The 20151-nt window shown below is 43.5% G+C and overlaps 3 protein-coding genes across 28 annotated transcripts in view; 2 read left to right on the plus strand and 1 right to left on the minus strand.

The window, feature by feature from the left end:
- Positions 1-1515, minus strand: part of adgrd1 (adhesion G protein-coupled receptor D1) — a 28796-nt gene extending 27281 nt beyond the window's left edge. For both annotated transcript variants that reach the window (XM_076729857.1, XM_076729858.1), the window contains exons 1-3: positions 1087-1515; positions 954-990; positions 508-624 (exon numbers count right to left, since the gene is read on the minus strand). In XM_076729857.1, coding sequence (XP_076585972.1) covers positions 508-624; positions 954-990; positions 1087-1161 — 229 coding nt within the window. In that variant the 5' untranslated portion in view covers positions 1162-1515. The remainder of the gene's footprint in view (positions 1-507; positions 625-953; positions 991-1086) is intronic.
- A 956-nt stretch (positions 1516-2471) lies between these two features.
- On the plus strand, positions 2472-9787 carry stx2b (syntaxin 2b). Of its 2 annotated transcripts, none has more exons than XM_076731874.1 (10): positions 2472-2835; positions 3306-3380; positions 3466-3565; positions 4272-4346; positions 4448-4521; positions 4883-4991; positions 7297-7370; positions 7521-7658; positions 7791-7901; positions 8246-9787. In XM_076731874.1, the coding sequence occupies exons 1-10, from the start codon at positions 2806-2808 to the stop codon at positions 8321-8323; spliced, it is 864 nt and encodes a 287-aa protein (XP_076587989.1). In that variant the 5' UTR covers positions 2472-2805; the 3' UTR covers positions 8324-9787. The 2 variants fall into 2 exon arrangements, with proteins under 2 accessions (XP_076587989.1, XP_076587988.1); XM_076731873.1 differs by lacking the exon at positions 8246-9787 and adding an exon at positions 8022-8205 and having other exon boundaries at positions 2711-2835.
- A 7201-nt stretch (positions 9788-16988) lies between these two features.
- rimbp2b (RIMS binding protein 2b) overlaps positions 16989-20151 on the plus strand; it is a 76119-nt gene continuing 72956 nt past the window's right edge. For all 24 annotated transcript variants that reach the window (XM_076729987.1, XM_076729976.1, XM_076729979.1 and 21 more), the window contains exons 1-3: positions 16989-17089; positions 17609-17702; positions 17796-17927. In XM_076729987.1, coding sequence (XP_076586102.1) covers positions 17637-17702; positions 17796-17927 — 198 coding nt within the window. In that variant the 5' untranslated portion in view covers positions 16989-17089; positions 17609-17636. The remainder of the gene's footprint in view (positions 17090-17608; positions 17703-17795; positions 17928-20151) is intronic.

The raw sequence follows: 20151 nt of genomic DNA on the forward strand, positions 1-20151 counted from the left end.
AGGAAGGCAATGGGAGGGACGTGGTGTGCAGGTATGAGACAGAGCGATGCTGAGCTGGAGGCGCTCGCAGAGGTTCAGCTCGTTTCCTCTGAACTGGAGGATTTTCTTTAACTCCACACATCGAGCTCACGTCTATACCCGATCCCCCTTCAACATTTCTTTAAAACCTGCTTTAACCAACATGGCTGCAAACTCAACGCATGTGGGAGACATAAAAATCTCTAAGATGCAGAATAATGATCTGTCCTCTACATTTCTGTCAGACTTAACCACCTCCAGATTACAGGATACTGTGTGTAAATCACTGCAGCGTTAAAATAATAGCTTCACACGTTCATACTTCAGTGTGACATATAATACAAAAGCTGTGAACACTGCAGCACATTTAAAAAGCATGACGGCTGTGGCTGGAAGGTGGGTGGTGAAAAACAGCTTGAGACCATGCAGACAGCAATCAGACAATCATGCATTCCCGCGAGCATATGCCCAGTTTATGTATGCACATACTTATGTTGCTTCCGTTAACATAACCTGGTCTGTTTCCAATCTGGTCCCACAGTTCATGGATTCCGTCCACAGCATCTAGAGGCCAATAATGTGACGCCGTGGCCAACACCTGCAGGCCTGGACGAGAGTTCACGGGTAAACAAGCATCCAAGAGGGGGGTTTTCCCCCAATCAAGCTCCGTCCCATTACTCAAAATCTACTTTCCTGGTGCTCCGCTTTGGATTTTGGGGGGATTAAAAGATTGAAAATAATGAACCCAACAGCTGTAAAAGTTATTGTGATTGAGCAGAGGGGTAAACAAATCAATAACATCTGATCTGGAACACTTCGTTTTTACAGCTCACTCAACATTTCTGATTAAATATAAAGATGAATAATGTTATTCTATTGAAGTGAGTATGGAAAAATAAAAGCAATCACACCACCACAAAAAGACTCATCACTACCTGGATGCTTGGCAGGTTGTACCACTTGAGCATAAACCTGTAAGGAAATCAAACGTGTTTATAAAAGCTGCTCTAAAACACAAGATCAGAGTATAATACGAGCCGTCAGGATGAGTTTTTCTTGTGAGCTTACCTTAATACAGGAGACAAAGGCTGCGAAAAGGTGAATTCGCAAAGACAGCTCCATAGCGTTTAGAAAATGTACCATAAGAAGTCTTTTCGAAAATAACAGTTAAATCCCCAAATAAAGATGAATCCGAGAGGAGTCGCTCATTATTCCGAGATGTGAAAACTCTTCATCAGTCCATGTGTCCAGAAACACAGGCAAACTAATGAACTGAACTACAGCGAGCAAAAAAAAAAAAGAGAGACTCAATTTAGAGTTCTGGCACGAGGCAGAAAAACTTCACAAGTTGCTCTTTCATGATAGAAATCTGAAGGCCAGCTTCCACTTCCACGCAGGAAACTGTAATCCGTGATCCGTCTTCTACACTGAACTCGTCCGGGTTTCTTGGGGTTTCTGCGCCTGCATCTGGAAACTGCACGGAGTGGAGGAGCTCCGTGGAGGCGTACTGGCTTGTTGGACTGAACGTGGGAATTGCAAAACGTGATGTCATTTTTGGACCTTCTGAGGAGGGGCGTTAGAGCTGTGCGTAAATGGCATTATTTGTGCGTAATTGGAGATTGTGCGGCGCATGAATCAGATCGGGGTCTGCGCGCTGCGTCCAAACGCTGTTTAGATAAAAGATAGGTGTTACACATGTGCTGTCATGGCTCGTTTGGACATTGGGTTGAATCACAGGACAACACCCGGACTCTCCGGGGACAACAGGGATGCTGCAAGAGGCGGGCGGTTACACCAAGGCAGAATCGATCAGTTCCAGCGTCCCAATCACTAATTATAACTCTTTATGAGAGACTTGATGAGTTTGATGAATTCCATTTCAAAGGCTCAAAGCTCACACAGTAATCTTCACTCTGTAGGTTCATGCGGGAAAATCTTAACAATCTTAAATGTGTTCAATGAGAAGTGGGTCAAAGCTTCTCTGGTGCTCCTTCCTCTGACCGTTCGGAGGATACCTACAGGTGAGCGCTGCTGGTCCCGTCACAGGCTGTCAAGGTCGACCTTCACCCATATCCAGGTAAACAGCGCCACCGTGTGGCCACACCGCCATCAGCTTAGTGACCACCCAGCCGCGCTGATCTATTTTTCATGAAGGCTTCTCATGTAACCGCATGGTGGTGTGTTCACTGTCAAAGTAAAACTCATCATCTGAGGAGAAAGAAGTCAGCGCGGTCACAGAGTCATGTTCTGGGTCACACTGATGCTGTGAAACAGCTTTTAACGTCACGACTCCTCCAAAAATACAACTGGATCACATTCATTCACTTTGTTTATTATAAGAGGTCAAATTTAATTGAGGGTGGACTCGTTTGACGAGAGAGAGAGAGAGAGAGAGAGAGAGAGAGAGAGAGAGAGAGAGAGGAGAGGGAGGTGGGAGAAAGGCGTATCCCGGGGAAAGGCACACTGTGGATCAGTTACGGATCTTCACGCGGGTGCGGTGGGAAATTTCGACACAGAGTAAACCAGAAGCAACATCAGACTTTAATCCTGCAGAGTTTTTACTTTATAAAACTGAATTTCAGACGCCGGTTTGACAGAATCCAAACTTCTCGGTGCTCTCTCCCTCTCTCTGGGTGCTGATGTAGGCCGGCGGTGCCTCTGCGCTCTCAGCTCGGCCTCGGTCCACAGTGAGGCGGCTCAGTGTTCCTCCACACAGGGACACGGACAGGATGAGCCGGCGGAGGCTGTGATACAACCATCCGGGCAGGAGACGAGCTGATCGGTGTGATGAAGGACCGACTCTCTGAACTGACTGCTGTGAGTGTCTTCTTTACACTTTACATTAAGGCGCTCATGTTCACCTGTAGCTGCTCATTAGCATGCATATCAGCAGCATGTTGGCTCTTTATCGGTCATTTTAAAACACCTATTAATGCCTTTTTCTGCATGACTTTATTCTAAAGCTACAAGGACATTAACAGAGAGTTTTCCCTCAATAAACTCTTAATCACTGCTTACTGATAGTGAGCAAAGAAGTTGTTGTGCATGCCAGAAAGGCTTTAATAAGTGCTTTATCCTGACAAATAAAGACCTAAGACCTGCTAATATACATGCCAATGAGCAGCTACTTTATGGTGTTTATGTGCACCTTAAGATAAAGTGTGACTGTGTCTTGCTTTGAGTGTTTACACCTCAGAGATTTTTATTTATTTATTTATTTATTTATTTATTTATTTATAAAAAGCATTCTGGCTGCAGTCACTCATACCCATGTTTGATCCTTACAGAGCAGGACACAAGCAGAGGAGGATGCTGCAGTCACAGTGGAAGGAGACGGCTTCATGGAGAGCTTTTTCAGGAGGGTGGGTGTCGCTGCAGCTTCCAGCGTGGGCACAGGTTTGGGGACCGGGATGGTTCAAGACACTGATGTGTTATTGGTTGATTTAGGTGGAGGAAGTTCGAGGACTCATTGATAAGATCTCCTACCAGGTGGAAGAGGTGAGGAAGATGCACAGCATGATCCTGTCTGCACCCAACCCCGACGACAGTAAGTGTGTGTCTGTGTGAGAAAGAGAGGATGGAGACACTGACAGTGTTTGTCGTTTTCAGGGGTTAATTTGTGCATTCGGGCGTCCTGATAACTGCTTGGCAGGAGTTTGACTTTGAGGCTTTGACAGTGAAAATTCAACAGCTGTCTCACTTCCTTTGTTACATTTTCCTCCTCATTGTAAATGAAGGGCTTCCTGGCCGGAAACCTGTGAAGGAAACGGCTCCGTTTTGCCCCAAACTCACAAAGCATTGTAACGTGGGCTCTGACTCGCTCCGTCAGGAGCCTCTGAACAGTCAGGGATTCAAACATTTGCAGATGTTTGCTGGCAGTGCATAATGTAAATTCCCCCTTACAAAGCAGACAGTTTCAAAGTATTTCTAACGAGTTAAAGATGCTCTCAGTTCCTGGCTTTGTTCAGCGCGTGGGCCGAGCCCGAGGACCCTGCAGGACAAAGGGCCAGTTCACCGTGCCATGGCATCATCACTGATTGAGTTCAGTGTGTTTTAAGATCCATGAGGTGGAAATGCTCACAAAGGGTTTGCACTGTGTGCTGTGTGACCTCTGCAGTATCACAGGGTTGTTGCCAAGCTACAAGGTGAAATCAGAGTAAATCCAATATTTACACGAGGGGCAGGCACAGAGATTAGCTGAACCACATTGTTAAACCAAGTCCGACGTGTTTCCTCTTTGTGTTTGTGTGAAGGAACAAAGGATCAACTGGATGCGCTGACCAACGATATCAAAGGGAACGCCAATGTGGTGCGAACTAAACTGAAATGTGAGTCCAATGCGACCTGATTGTCACACTTAGACACTTACTGACGACACCATGCAGATGCTGATGTTGTGTAACGCTGTGTCGTGACTCTCCCTCTGAAGCCATGGAGCAAAGCATGCCCAGAGACGATGTGGCCAACAGATCCTCTGTGGACTTCAGGATCCAGAAAACACAGGTCAGGAAACAAACGGCTCACATTTTACACCCTATCCTGCCACCGCAAGATCATCAGCACCCATCAGACATCTGTACACAAACATCAGGGGAGGACGGGTGACGCTTTTCTGTACATTTATAGGTTATAGACAAACAAGGTAAAATGATTCATCCATGTATTTAATACCAAACTCTACCCAGCACATGTACTATCTGAGTTTTGTACACTAACATTTCTTTACCCGTTAAAAAGTACTTTTAATTCCGACCATGTAAGTCCAGTGTCTCATACAGAGCAGTCCAATGGGGCATTAAGTCCATCTGCAGTCTGAAACGTCCACATTCTCAGCGTCTGTCCTTGTGTTCCCTCCTGTCCTCAGCACTCGGTGCTGTCCAGGAAGTTTGTGGAGGTCATGACCCAGTACAACGAGACTCAAGTGTCCTTTCGGGAAAGAAGCAAAGGAAGGATCCAGAGACAGCTGGAGATAAGTAGGTGACAAATAATGGACCCCTGGACCCTCATGAGTCCAGGAAACCACAGCTCCATTTATAGCTTTTGAGGCTTTAAAATAATAATGTCATTGGCTAATACGAACATGAAATACTCCTTTTTGTGAAATACATCAAAAGCTTGAATATTTTTGGCCCGTACAAGACTTATGAAAGATCTTCAGATAAACATTGGACGAATAAAACCCGAAGCTGTGTGAGGACAGGATCCAGGAAACAGACCGCACCAGTTTCCTCTCTGCTTCCATGGACACTATCCCGATAAACAGACAGCAGCAGCAGGGTAACAGAGCTTTCTAGAAGATGTCAAGGCTCTCTTAACGTTGATCTAAACACTAGACTTTCAGTGTTTTGTGAGTTTTATTCTTTATTCAGATCCCCATTAGCTTCCACAAAGCAGCTACATCAGGGGAGAGAACAGACAGACTGTATGTCCATTTCCACTACAATAACTTAGCATTTGGTTGAAGATTATCCTCTTATGCAGCATGAGGAGTATTCTAATAGGTCCACAGCTCGAGGCCGTGAGACCTGCTTCTCCTTTGAGAGCTTTGATGGAACTTCAATGAGTCATAGTTGCCAGTTTGATCAAACAATAGGATGCATGCTGTATAACAGAGCACCGACCAGCTATATAAAGATACAGAGGTCAGGCACCGACAAGCCAGAGTGAATAAAAACATGCTGTAAGTGTGGAGTCCAGCGCTAACATGATCTATTCCATCTACAGCAGAATCTACTTTAAGTCAATGTGAGATTTAACATGCAGTCTACAGTGTAAATAAGCCAGTCAGCATTCATACTTGTTAGTTTCAGCTTGTGTTAAATACGTTGGTCTTCGCGAGCTGACAACTTGATATTTTCCTCTGAATTACAGCGGCAAACAAACGTGAGAGAAGGTGTGTGTCAGGTGCATTGTATTCTGCACACACAAGTAACATGAGACAATAGCGAAAGGCGAAAAATAGGACCGTCTCCCACAGTCCCTGCGGCCGGCGTTAATGAGAAGCTCCAGTTCTCCACGCTGCAGACGGAAGAGGCTGATACTGGAGACGGCTCGCTGTGTTTGTGTTGCCTGGGACACGGGCAGAGGGCCGTGTAACAGTAGTTCACCTGTCTCTGACGCGGCCGCACGAACCTCAGCCGTGGATTCGACACGGCGTTCGGTTCCATCGCTCAGAAGCTAAACTCTCTTTCTTGATGCGTATTGATGAGTTGTAACGGAGGAGTGTTTTGCTGTGTTTGGATCCGTCTCTCTGGGGAGTTTCAAAAGGTGTGTGTGACACAGAGTAAGCACCTGCACAGAGATCGTCTCTCCAGGGAGGGTGTTGTACAACGGGAGGCATGGCTTCAGGAAAAGAAAGCTTTCTGTTTATAGAGATTCAGCAGCTGTTTCTCAATGAGGGCTGCAGGGTTCCTTTGTTCCTCAGACACTTCTAATCTTAGTCACAAGTACAGCCCTCAACCATGAATAAGCTGAAAGCCACAGCAGGAAGTGGCTTCAATTAAACATGAAATTATCTAAATGAGCAGTCCACTGACAAATGCACAATGTTCACAACAGACATTTGTGGTTTAATCACAGCCTGTTATCAACATTTAAGCACAAAACCACGAATCACGCGGTTGTAAATAAAAGAGTGAGCTCCTGTCGTCACCCTCAGTGTGTGTTAGTCAAACACATAATCAGATTTTCACATTTGGAAAGAAGCCTCGATTTGTTGTTTCACTAAAAAATACGGCACACATCTCAGCAGTGAGCATTGTGCTCGTAGCGTTGTCCCCAGCGTGGATAACACAGACTTTATTTTTCTGTCAGCTCAATCGATGGAGCTTCAGTGAGGCTTCCTCTCCTCACACAGCGGGCTTTATACTCAACAGACAAATGTATTATCCTGGGATTAAACACACAGCAGTATATACTGTAGCAGGCCTGAGCTCAGACATCTGTTGTTTTCATTCTCGACATGTGGGACTTTTGTCTATGAAAAGTCACGTTTTCATTGTTATTGCATGCCACAAAAGTCCCTAATTAGTTTAAACAAGTTTATAGTCAAATCTAATCATAAGACATAAAAAGTCTTCTTATCAATAATGAACCAGCAGAGCTCAGTCTGCCGGTCGTCCACATCACGTCTCTGAGCCGGGTTCTGGGCGTTCGGCCTGATGGGGCGTCTTTAGATCTAGGATCCAGTCTGACTCAGGAGCTCAGGCCACGTTTTCACCCCCATCAGTGGTTTTAGTCATTAAATGATCAATCAATGGCTGCTATTTATTGTTTCAGCTGGAAGACTGACCACCGACGAAGAACTCGAGAACATGCTAGAAAGTGGAAATCCATCAATCTTCACATCTGATGTAAGTTTTCTCAGCCTTCACTGCCTCAAAGGCCATTACTGCCATCTAGTGGTGGAGGAGCAGTACGTCGTTTGGGGTGGGGTGGAACCTTTGCTTACTGATCAGTGTGGATGAATTATTTCACCTTGTCTCGCCATCTTTCTCCCTCAGATCATCTCTGACTCCCAGATCACACGTCAGGCTCTAAATGAGATAGAGTCACGACACCAGGACATCATGCGCCTGGAGTCGAGCATCAGAGAGCTGCACGCCATGTTCATGGACATGGCAATGCTGGTGGAAACTCAGGTAAGAGCTAAATTTAACTGGAAAGTTTCAAAGTTTTCAATAAGAAACCAGTTGAATCTAGTCTACGATAGTACCCACTGTTTCTTAAATACCGCCAGACAAAAACCAGCATTAAAACGCTTTCATCAACAGGGAGAAATGGTTGACAACATCGAGAAGAACGTCTCCAACGCAGCCGAATACATTTGTAGTGCAAAGGAAGAGACCAAGAAAGCCGTGAGATACCAGAAGAAATCCCGGAGGGTATGTGTTCCTGTCTAATGGTGCCTTGCAAAACATCTGCAAATGTCAATTACAGAAGCTATCAAATTCAGTCACGTGACCTCTTAAAACCACCATAACAACATCTTCTCCACTCGGCAGAAATACATCATCCTCGCCTTTGCTCTGTTGATCCTGCTTGCTGTCATTGCACTAATTGTTGGCCTGTCTGTCGGACTAACCAAACCTCCTGTGTGAGAGCTGCTGTGAGGTACCGCCTCAGCTCCCAGTCCTTAAACACAACACTCGCCCATCCGGTCATCTACATATCCACGGATTCACTCTTTCCTGCAGCCGCTGAATGGCAGTTCTTCTCTTCTCCACAGAGACTCGTCTGCCTCGCCATGTGTGGGGCTGCAGCTTTCCTCCTCTTACTCATCATAATCGTCGGAGTCTTTGAGTGATGGGTTTCATGCTTCACAGCCTCGCAGCCTCACAGCCGTCAGCTCCTGTCGTGGTCAAAATAACTCAGAGTCGATCTCTTGACCACGGTGACGTCTAACCGGTGTGATCCACTTTGCACCCGTACCATCAGACCTCATGGATCGCTGTTCTCTGCACAGCTGGGATGAACGGTGATATAACGAACTGACAGCGCATCACATTCACACACTGGTGTCCCTTCTGCCGTCTTTTCACACTGACTGTCGCTTTTCTTGGTCTAATGACTTTAAAGCAGGGGTGCCCAGACCTTTCCCCTGGAGGGCCAAAGCTGAAACTTCATGGTGGGCCAGGGGCCGCAAGCAAACACCTGTTGTGTTGTATTGTTAAGACTTAATTGACTGACTTCCTGTGCAAAGTGTCACATGGTGCTCATACTAAGAAAAATAATTAACAATCAGGGATCGTGCACATTTAAAAAAGCATTTTTACCTCACAATAAATAAAACAGCATGAGCAGAAATTTATATATTTCATGTAATAAATATTGACTTTTTGTTTAGAGACATGTGGTGGGCCAGATCGAACTTATGGCGGGCCACGTTTGGCCCCGGGGTCCCACTTTGGGCGACCCTGCTTTAAAGGAATACTCTGACATTTTGGGAAATCAGCTTATTGGCCTTCTTGCTGATAGTTAGAGAAGAAGATTGATGCCGCTCTCATGTCTGTGCACTAAACATGCTATCACTAGCAGCCGGTTAGCTTAGCGTGAAGGTTTAGCAGTGGGTTAGTGACTTCCTGGAGTCTGGTTGTCATTCTGAGGTGACTGTGTGTGTGTTAAACAAACAAGATATCATGGGGCAGGATGGTTTGGTTGCACAGAGCCAGGCTTGCTGTCTTTGTGCTAAGCTAAGCTAAGCTAACCAGCTTCATATTCATCATACAGACATGAGAGCCGTCTGTCTCCTCATTGAACTCCTGCCAGGAGAGCAAATAAGTGTTTTTTTCCCCAAAACTACTGATTTAATATTCTTAATATATTGTGTCTGTTGTAATTCTCTGTATACTGTATAATTTGTGTTTACATGTGAAATGCATGCTCCTCGTGTTCTTGTCCTTTTGTATATTTACTGTATTTCATGTGAACTGAATGTAAAACTGCTGCAGCTCAGGAGTCCTTTTCCAGTAGAACACTGTAAAAAATGATGTTTACTGTAAATCAGTCAACTGTGTCTCAGTCAGAGGATCATTGAGAAGAAACTCATCACTTCTTTTAACAACTCTGAACCTTAACCTCTTAGAAAGTGCCTTGTTGAATACTGAATATGAAAGCGTGACTTATTGAGTTGGATTTGTCTCGGTCGCCGTGTGTGATGACTGACTTTCATGAGCACGCGTTTCCCTTTTGATAAATGTGATTCTTTTTTTTTGTTTGTAAGTTATATCTTGTATTTTATACTGAAACAGAATAATTAAGCCTCGTCATTAAAAAGTAAAGAATGCATTGTTTGTTTATTTCCTCTGATGTTGAAGGTGATGAAGGTGAATTTAGCAGATTTCTCTGCGGTTGAAGTTCTTTCTCCGCTCTGGTAGTTCTGGTGAAGATTTGGGGGCTCGGTTTGTTTACAGGGAAACAGAAAGAAACTGAGGGTGCTGTTTACTGCAGGACTAATGAGCACTTTGCACAAAGCGCTTGACTTCCGTGTAATCAGCCAAACGAGATTAGTGAAGAAAGTGGAAGCCGGTCCCTTGAGGGCATCTTCTTTTCTCTCTCTGAACGAGGTCAGAGGGAACTTCAGAGGTGCACTTCCAGTGAAATGCCAGCGAATGTCCTTAAAACGTGTATGCGGGGGTGTTTCCAGGTCACCGAGCGGGACATCCAGTGTCAGGTCCACTGATACGATGACGTGTGATTAAACTTGGACGCAGCACTTTTGTTTGGATGAGTCATTTCTGTGGTGAAGCTGTAGCTGCTGAAGCTCCTGTAAATGAGAACAAATGTGTAGAAACGACATTCTGAGAGATGCAGAGGGTCGTTTATTTTAATAAGTGTCTTTTTAGTTTTAATAATACTGTGATGGTGCCCTTCGTTAGCGTACGTCTGAGAGCATGCTAACTGTGATAGCTGGCAGGCTGCTTGCATTGAACCCTGCATCGACATTCTTCTCTTCCTCAGTGTCCATGTCTTAAAGTCATGTGATTACTCCATGGCCTCTCTGTTCTCCAATACTCTGTGATCATCGCTGGTTTCTTCTCTATGTTAGAATATCCACTGTCTCCTCTTCATGACTGATGGCAGCGACCTGCAGGATGTTTTGATGAACACTGTACTGGCACTGTCTGTTTACTGTTATCTGCTCTTCCCTGTTTGTTCCCCCTCTGCTTCCCACTTTATTTTGGGTGAAGATGTCGTCCTTCTGTTGTGTTATCCGAACACCGCTGATCTATTTTTCTCCACAGACACTCGTGACTACTGTGCAAGCAGAGGAGACTTTGCATTCAGCTTAAATTTGCACCGTGAGAGCTCTGACTTACCTCAATTCTAAATCTATTTTTATTCTATTTGTATTTTTGATTTCATTTTTAATTTACCTAGTATAGAAGTTTTTATGTGCTTGTACATATATTTTTAAAATAGTGTTTTTTTCTTACCTACCTCATGTCAGCTTAGTGCAAGCTAGGTGTGTTTGTGACATGTGAAGTGCTGCTACAACACTGCAGTTTGCTCAGGGGATGAAAAAAGGACTTTATCTGTGCATCCATCCATCCATCCATTCATCCACCTGCTGCCACCTACATCTCACATGTTCTTTGGCTAATTTCCACCTGGTGACTGGGAGTCAGTGTCAGTGGGAGTTTGATCCATCAGTTAAAGTGAGAAGCTAAAACTGTAATCTTCACTCATTAAATCAGTGCTTTTGTTGCTGTGGTTAATCAGCAGTTTCAGATCTAAACATGAATATTTTAATATCTATTAATATATATATATATATATATATATATATATATATATATATACAGTATATATACCCGAGTGTTCCTCTTTCTACAACATGTTAGTTGACAGTTTGACCCGACTAGTTCTTCCACTTAGAGAGTCGTGAACCCTGTGGAGAACTTTGCCTCCTTCTCTCATTAAGTAGAATTTGGTCAGCTCTCTCTCTCTCTCTCTCTCTCTCTCTCTCTCTCTCTCTCTCTCTCTCTCTCTCTCTCTCTCTCTCACATACGCCACATGACCTCTCAGCATCAAAAAGCACTGCTGCCCCGTCTCTTTATTTACTCGAGCTTTTCTTATCTCTTCCTCCAGGCATTGGATCCATAGTGTGCCTTCCTCTCCTCAATCCACTTTAGCTTGTAGCCGCCATAATTCTCTTCCCCAAGAAGGACATTAGGCTGTTATTTACCATCCGTTCCACCCGTTCACAGACATGAGATGTCAGGCCAGCTTACAGGCATCTTTCCCAGGTTTCCTTATCAGAATAATTATCGCTTCCTTCCAGCTCGCTGGGATTCTTCCTTCTTCCCAGATTAACCTTCAGTTCCTCTGTGATGCAACATATCTCATCTTTCCCTGGTGTGGTCTTCCCATCGCCCTCTTTAATTCTTCACTGTTAAATGGGACGTTTTGTCTCTCCTCAGCGCCTCCATATTTCCAGATTTGGTCTCCTCTTCCCACCTCAGACAAATTATTGGAATAACAAAAGAAGTTACCGTATTAACTCGACCTTTTCCTTACTGGTTACTGCTGCTTCACTTCCATCTGTCCCTCCTGCCCCCTCCCATCGTTTTAATCATCCTCACACCTCTCCGAATACTGTTGCCTACTGGGTCGCAGTACTTTCTCCTGTAAATCCTATTTTCCCGTCTTATTGTCCTCCTTAGAGCTGCCTAAGCTTGCCTGGACTGAATCACGTGTGGAAACGATCTTTTCTCTAGTTTCTCTCTGCTACGTTACTCTGATCATCCCACCATCTTTATTTTGATGTATCTGATGTTACACCTTGTCTTATCTATTATCTGTATCTATGACTCTCATTCTGAAGTTTCTCCCCTTCTCAAATATCCAGCCAACAGCCGTCTGCACTCACTGATGTTGAAATATTTACTTTGCACAAGACTGGATGATGGTTAATCTCTGGTTTCTTCTTTGAACGCCTTCCAGTCACAAAATGGTGCAATATTATTCGAGGATCAAGCAAAGACTCCTGCCAGGTACTAATATCTGTCCTGCATCCTTCAAACACACTAAATTATTTTCATCTAACAAATCTTCTGTTACCTGGTGATTATTATGTTCTCTCAGCCTCCACAATGTGCAAAGCTCATTAAAATCTCCACATAACATTATTTCTGTCCTCTCCTTCTGTTTCCTAAAGCTTGTTCCACACTGACCACATCCATGTTCCACAGCTGGCACACCGTCTCTTTCCTCTTTGCTTCAGTATGCACCGTCTAACACTGTATTTCACAAATCCAAGATATATTTGTCTCAAACTCTACAAAAACGGTTTTAGTCTCCTTTTTCTTGACTCCCCCCTTTCAACCGTGCCCTCGAGTTCTCCACCAGTTCCTTCGTATTAACACTCAGAGGTACTCTGAGGATTGACTGCTGAACCTCTGCTCCAGCACTAATCTTTGCCTTCTCCATCTGCACTTCAGTATTACATCATATTTGCAAGTTTCCATCCAGCAAAAGTTGCATATTTCACTTTTCCAACTTGCCCTCTAATGATTTTCCTTAGCTTTAGGGCAACGACTTCCTTCACGCCCCCCTCTCCCTTGAATCTTACCACTACATTAAGCAATCCTGCCTTCAGGTCCTCTCCTCACCCTCTCCGTTCCACCTGAGCTAGCTGTGTCCTTTTCCTCCCTCTGACTCTCCCTCCTCTCATCACCTCCTCTTCCTCACTAAACTCCATGCTGCTGCTGTCAACGTGTGTCTGCCTCCTGGTCATCCTGTCAGAGCTTGTTGGAACAGTGTAAGAATGTTGTTCTTTACTGATATTCCCCACAATACCAAATCCTTTAACTATCAAGTCCTGATGTACGCCAAAATCCCTCAATCAATCAAAAAATAAGTCAGCTGTTCAGGTCTTCCTCCCTCATCCCAACTATTTCTGCTGTTTTTCTCTCCACCGTGTGCTGTTTCTCTCTCTGTGTGTGTTTCAATCATCAGGGCGTAGCGACCTAGTTTCTTCCTCCTGCCGTCTCACCTGTGCACCTGCTGCCAATCCACTCAGAAGCTACACCTGTAGCCTGCAGTACATAATCCTTTCACTCTACTCTTTCCCAGATCAATCTCCTTGTTCTCTGCAATTTCCTCGTGTTGTCTTTGAACCTGGATAATCCTATTTTACCTCTGCTTCAGGTCTGTTGTCCCATACCTCCCTGATCCTCATTTGTGTTTTTCGGAAGATTCCACTAACAAACAACCTGCCTTTGATTGAACTTCTACATGTTCTCCAAGTCTGGGTTCTACTTCTGTGTCCCAGGCTATGGTCTTAAACATAACAGTAGCAACATACAACAATTCAAGCCAACCAGGCACTTCTGAGCCTTCATTAGCCCCCAGTTCCTAAGCATACCTCCCTCATTTATGGCACTGCTGCATTTTTTTTTACCTCCACCTGCAGATAAGTGCCATTGGCTGGAGGCGAGCATGTGCAGCACACAAACAAAACTGCCACTCGTATTTTCCCATATACTTCTCAGGGCTGGCTAGCTTGTTTGCTAAGTGCTGTAACCTATTATATGACCAATTTAGCTTACAAAAATTAAGTATATTCACTAGTTATGTTATAGTTACAGTTAAAGTTATCATTTATACTATTATCTATACATTTGCCTTTTTTTAGACCTTTTATGAAAAAAAAAAAAAAAAAAAAAAAAAAGCTTTTACACTGTAACATTTGGATGCATTCATGGTCATTCCCTGGTCTGCTGATCCCAGGTCTGCTGGGGCTCAGTTGTCCTACCTCAGCTGTGCCTTCATGGCTGTTCACAGCAAAATAATGACTCAAACTACGGCAGGAAATTCAGATGAGACACAGAATACATCGCTTCACTTTTTTCTTTTTCCTCTGTCAGAATATGGCTTTCAGTTGGCGCTAGCAGCTAACATTAACACAGCACAGAGCTGTGCAGCTCTTGCCAATGCTGATCTGAGATCAGTAAACCAGAGAACCGTGCTGACCCTGAACTGAGAAAGAGCAGTATGTGGATATGCTGTGCTAATGCTAATGGGTTTAATGCTACATCCTGTACACACTATTCCAGACATGAACAATATCAGGGGAGGGGCCACAGGTGCACCCTAGCTGAAATCTGATTGGTCATTTCCTCATGACTTGACTCTTTACAGATGAGTAGAAGTCACAAACCCTGGCACAACAAACAACAGTCACTACATTATGTCACGTGAGAGGGAAGATTATAATGGAAAAAGATTATTACGTTTGCGACTTGAATGCAGCTTGGATGTAAATGGCGATCTTTTTTACGAGTGGTGGTAGTAATTCGGATGTGACTTGAACGCAGCATGAGACTGGAGCTGAAGCAAACGTTTCGCTCACAGAAGCCTCATGGTAAGTTACGTTTCTCACATTAGTTCGTGTTAAAAGAGCGTTTTAGAGTTGTAGAATATTTGGTAGCAACATGCGACTAAATCATTAGTTAGCTAAAACTGAAAACTGCCTGTGGGTTGGATTTTTTCTTGTTTATTTTTCTTTCCGCCGATTGACACAAACGCCGCGTCCACGTTCACGTTCATATTCATATTATACACCGCTAGAAAGCGAAGATTGTTGTAAATCGATTGATGCAAACTATTTCAAGACACAATCACAACAGGAGGCACAGTAATTCTAACATCAGATAAACAACCATTTTTAAACACAACATAGAGGCAACTCACCGGCTAGGTCTCTGGGTGATCCACAGATCAATAACAGTCCACCAAAAACGAGCCGGTAACATCGACAAAGGTCCAGACGATCCACTGCAGTAAAGATATTTAGTCCAAAACATGGTAATAATCCACAGAAAAAGTTTTCTCCTTTGAAATTAGCAGTTTATGTGCCCTTCTTCCGCTTGTTTTCCGTGTTTCCCGTGTTACAACTTCCGGAAACGGACGCCGATGGGCGCCATCTTGGCTCTAATTATTCTGTGGAGTCTCAGTGTGATGATTGAGCCAATCACAGCGGACTTTACTGATGACTCACCCTTCGAATAGCTAATGAGCTGATCTTCAGACACAAATAGGGATATTTCACACAATGTGAAGCGATAAATATAGTAAATAGTCTCATTATAAAAAAAGATATATAGACAAAATATAGGTATAGATACCTTAAATATGAATATAGAAGGCCGAAGGTTAGATTGTAAAAATGGTAAATGGTTCATGAACAGCTATTAATTTACTTTGGGAATGCCTCCAATACGCATTTTAGACTATTTTTTCTGGACTAGTAAATGCAATAAATATAAATATTGCTTTGCTTTTTTGGAAGTTCAGTGTACTTGAACAAATCTCAGTTTGCAAAATATATTCAATGATGTGTGTCTTGAGGAAATCTGCATGGATGTTGGACATATTCTTGGCCCCTGTATGGCCCCTGATCTAGAAAAATCCTGAATCCGCCCCTGATTCCAGGTAACCTTTGTGTGTCTTTGCGAGTGTATTAAGTATTTAAGTAGTCCCTTCTCATGCGTACTGTGTGACGAAGTAAAAGACAGACTACTTTTATTTAATGTGGACATGAGCGATACAACCTTTTAACCACAGATGGTCTTCAGCTAAAAGCGAGGAAGCGAACACACCCGAATTTAATAGGCAATTAATAATGAAACATCCCATCATTACCTCCTAATTAGCCCGAGTGAGTCCTCTGATATTAGACATTATCCTTAAGATTAAAGGGTCATTTTGCCGCTTCCCTCATCCTGTAGAGACCAGGATATGTTGAGCTGACACCAGATCTGTGATGGGATCAAGGACATCTACACTGGAATTATCAAAGTTTAAGGACATTCTAACATGTTAACACTCTCTATATTTATTTTTGACTTATTTGCTGATTTATTTACTCAAATTTAAATGTAATATCAGAAACAACAAGCAAAGGATTGTAAAAATGTCCTCATTTATTGGTGCACTGAGCAGAGTATGCACTGATATTAATCTAACGTTCACGTGGAAATCTTGTGATCACACTTCACTCCTGGATATTTGGCAAGTGGAATCTTCCACTGTACAAACCCTGTTACAGCCTTGTTAAATTAGAGCTAGCTGTGTGAACTCCTCATGTAGCCCCCGTGGAGGTAACCTTCTAGGCCTTCATATACTAAAAACTGCCGAGACTCTTGCATAACAAAATACAGAGGACTGGAATGACTAAAAAGGCACCAAATATTTATCCGACCAATGAGAGGGAAACAGTGGACCTCAGATGCAGGAGGCGTCACATTACTTGGCCTGTGTAGAAGCGACTCATCGCATTTGAAGGCAGCCGAAAGATATTTCTGTTACTGTGTGCACTGTATGAGATAAGTCCCTGCTCTTAAAATGATAACAGTGAACTGCATACTACAATAGAGTGCTTGGTCTAACAGGAATTGGAGCTGACAGGGAAGGAAAATCTAACAGCTCAGAGTCTCTTCTGTGCTTGTTTTGGAGCACGCTGGCCTGGACGACCCAGCGGATCCTGAGCCATCATTGATGACCGGACCGCTTGACGCTTTCACTGCACCCTTGTTTCTGCTGGAGCCCAGCTTATCCTGCATCAGAGGTGGGTGGACATAAAATATTAAGCAAATATAGTGGGTTTAGTAAAGTATTATTAGCTATACTTAAACATTATAGCCCACAGCTACTGTGAGTCACATTATTAAGATCAATGAAAACTTGAATTGTGAGCTCTAGTGCAATAATATGAAGTATCTAAAAGTCTTCCTGCCTTTAAATACTGTGGTTTTTATTTAGCTTTGCATTTGGAAAACTTGTAGATTCAACAAAGCAAAATAAAACCTAAATTTTTCACGATTTCTACAGTTAAAACTTTAATTTCCCACATACATGACACAGTAATCCTCTTAATTCCATGTACAAAATAAAATGCTTTAAGAATAAACATTACCTTTAGACATCCAAACACTTTTTACCTGCAGCTTCTTTTTTAAATCACCAACATGTAATTTTAGGCGGTTTTATAGTTTTCTGCGTTTCCTGTGGCAGCTGGCCGTCTTTTCTGTCTGTCTGTACTGACAATAATCCAACATCCATTATTATGTAACTCTGCTGAATACAGATATTTATAATCTGAGCATGCTGGAGCTATGACATCACCCGGCACTGCTGACCATGACAAGCGTTTGGGGAAGCATGCAAACCGTTCTGTCATGGTAGGTTACTGCTCGCAACAAACAGGAAATGTATCACTGAGATGTGATTGATGCGTGGCTTAACTTGTTATCTGTCTTTACTGCCTGTGTCAGGGGACAATGGGTTGTCAGAAGACTTGCAAGGTGGAGAAACTCCTGAAACAACCTCAGAGGGAAGTAGTGTGGAGCCAGAGACAAAGGTTAGCCTCAGCAAAGAAGAACAACCGGATGAGGGGCGCAGATAAGGTGAGCGCGGCGTGTCGTTTGTAAAGCTTTCCATGAATAAGCTTTGATTCAGCTGCGTCTGAACACGAGCGGGATCAGCACTTGTTGATGCCTGCAGCCATAATCTGACCTCACCCTGCACTCCTCAGCCATGGCTCTTTACTGTCACCAAGGCTCATCATTAACAAATGCAACCATATGTGGCACTCAGTGATTGTGTTTTCATCTCTTATGCACATGATTTAGCTGCTGCACAAACACGATACCGTAATGCTTTATTAGTGGTGGCATTTGCTTATTTCTGAAGAGATTACCCAACATACCATTATGTAATATGCATTTTATTAAGTAAAGTGTAAAATATTCAGTGTCAACAAAGGTTTTGCATCTGTCTACGACGGTACATACCTGCCCCTAAACAAGCACTTTGAGTACGATGAGCAGAAGGAGAAACACACATTTTTCTGAACAGTAATGGTTGTGACATTGAACTACTCACCGGATGTTCTCAAATGGATTTGAAATTGCTGCGAAGCATCTGCAGTGCAGAAATCAGATGATACAGAATGAAATGCAGTTATGTTCCAGATGTGCAGAATGCAGCCGGGTTGGTAAATAGCCTGAGTTTCTTATATCAGCGTGCAGATTAACAGCCAGTCTGTCACAGGGCGGTGTGCGTCTTTGTATTGTGTGTGTGACTTTGTTAGAACCTGCTTGCAGCTGTGGAAATGAGATTTTAGAAGCATACACTGTCAGTGATATTAAGCTGGTTCAACTTCAAACATTAGACCCCCGGCTGCCTTCAATAATTTAGCTAACTGAACTTTACATGAATAATAATTTCCAAGTCTTCTGTTGAGTTGTGAAAACGTGACATTAACTCAAGAAAACAGTTTCGATAAACTTAAGACGTTAAGTTCAATCTGCAACTGTTCAGAATCACTGACAAACATTAGTGACAGATTTGCTTCCCAGCTCCATTTTCTCAGTTTCAAGAGTCACTTCTTCATTTGACATGAAGCACTTAAGCTGCAGCTGCTCCTGTTGGAGCCTCTTTGTACCAGAATGAATACAAAGACGTGAGGCTGCTTAGTTACCGTGCAGTCAGAAGTGTACTTTCTGTGTCTTGCTGTGGTTGTGGGCAGGTATTGATGCAAAGTAACTGACTATCATAGCCAGAGGACGCAAAGTAGAATTGTACATTTTGACTAGAATGATGCTGTGGCGCATGGAGCTGACGCTGGAGGAGCATCATCACAGTAACATTTTCCAGTTTCTTATGGGTACATATGAAAGTCAGTGGTAGATCAAGGTTGTTGTTGTCACACTGTGCTGACAGCATTGAACATCTTGATTAAATGCCACATGTGCAGTCATTCGCTTCTAAGGACGATGGGAGAGGAGAGTGTGACGCCCTGCAGAGACGAGCAGAAGTTTGTTCTTACATAAAGCTTTTGCTTATTAAAACAATCCTCAATCCATTGAGAAATGCATGTGCGTCATATCGGCTCACGGATGCTTGTTTTGAAAGCGGAGCCAAAGTTTTCAGACTTTGATGTCGAAACAAGAGGAGCTCAAGTGCTCAGTGGATGCTGGTGTGGAGCATCAGAGTGGTTCACTCTGCAGGCAAACAGCAGGAGGCAGGACAGGACCTGCTGTACAAGCTTCATTAGGACTGAACTTAGTGTCTGTGGTCTGCAGCCACAGAGGACAGCATGCATGCTTTGGAACGGGCAAGAAGAACAAGTATATTGCTGTAAAATGCAGCTTATTTATCATTGAGAGTAGATATTTTGAGGTTTTGGTGATCAGACTTTTGTGAATTTAACAATAATTAATGATAATTTAACCTCCAGCCGTTTGGTCACCATGAACATCTTGTGTAAATCTTGTCTGACTGCATCAGTGTTTCATCATAAAGCTCCTGTGCTGCTGTTCTCTCCTCCTTCCTGTTTGCTGCCTCTCGACACATAAGCTGCCTTAGCTCTTCGTGTTGTTGCACCTCACGCAGTTTTTCGTTAATCCGCAGAACCCTTCACAAAAGGGGATGTCAAAACAGTTGTTCACACCTCCAGACGTGTCTCGGCCAGCTGAGTTAAGGCAGGCCCGGAGCTCCTGGACTGCCTTCTGACATCCTTTGACAGCTGTCTGAACAGGTTTGCTTCCCTTTAACATTCTAAGGTAGGCAGGCGTCCTCTGATTCATTATTTAAAAAATGAAATAAACTAACAGACCAGCAGCAGCA

The sequence above is a fragment of the Chaetodon auriga genome, chromosome 5, assembly GCF_051107435.1.
Source record: "Chaetodon auriga isolate fChaAug3 chromosome 5, fChaAug3.hap1, whole genome shotgun sequence".
NCBI lineage: Eukaryota > Metazoa > Chordata > Actinopteri > Chaetodontiformes > Chaetodontidae > Chaetodon > Chaetodon auriga.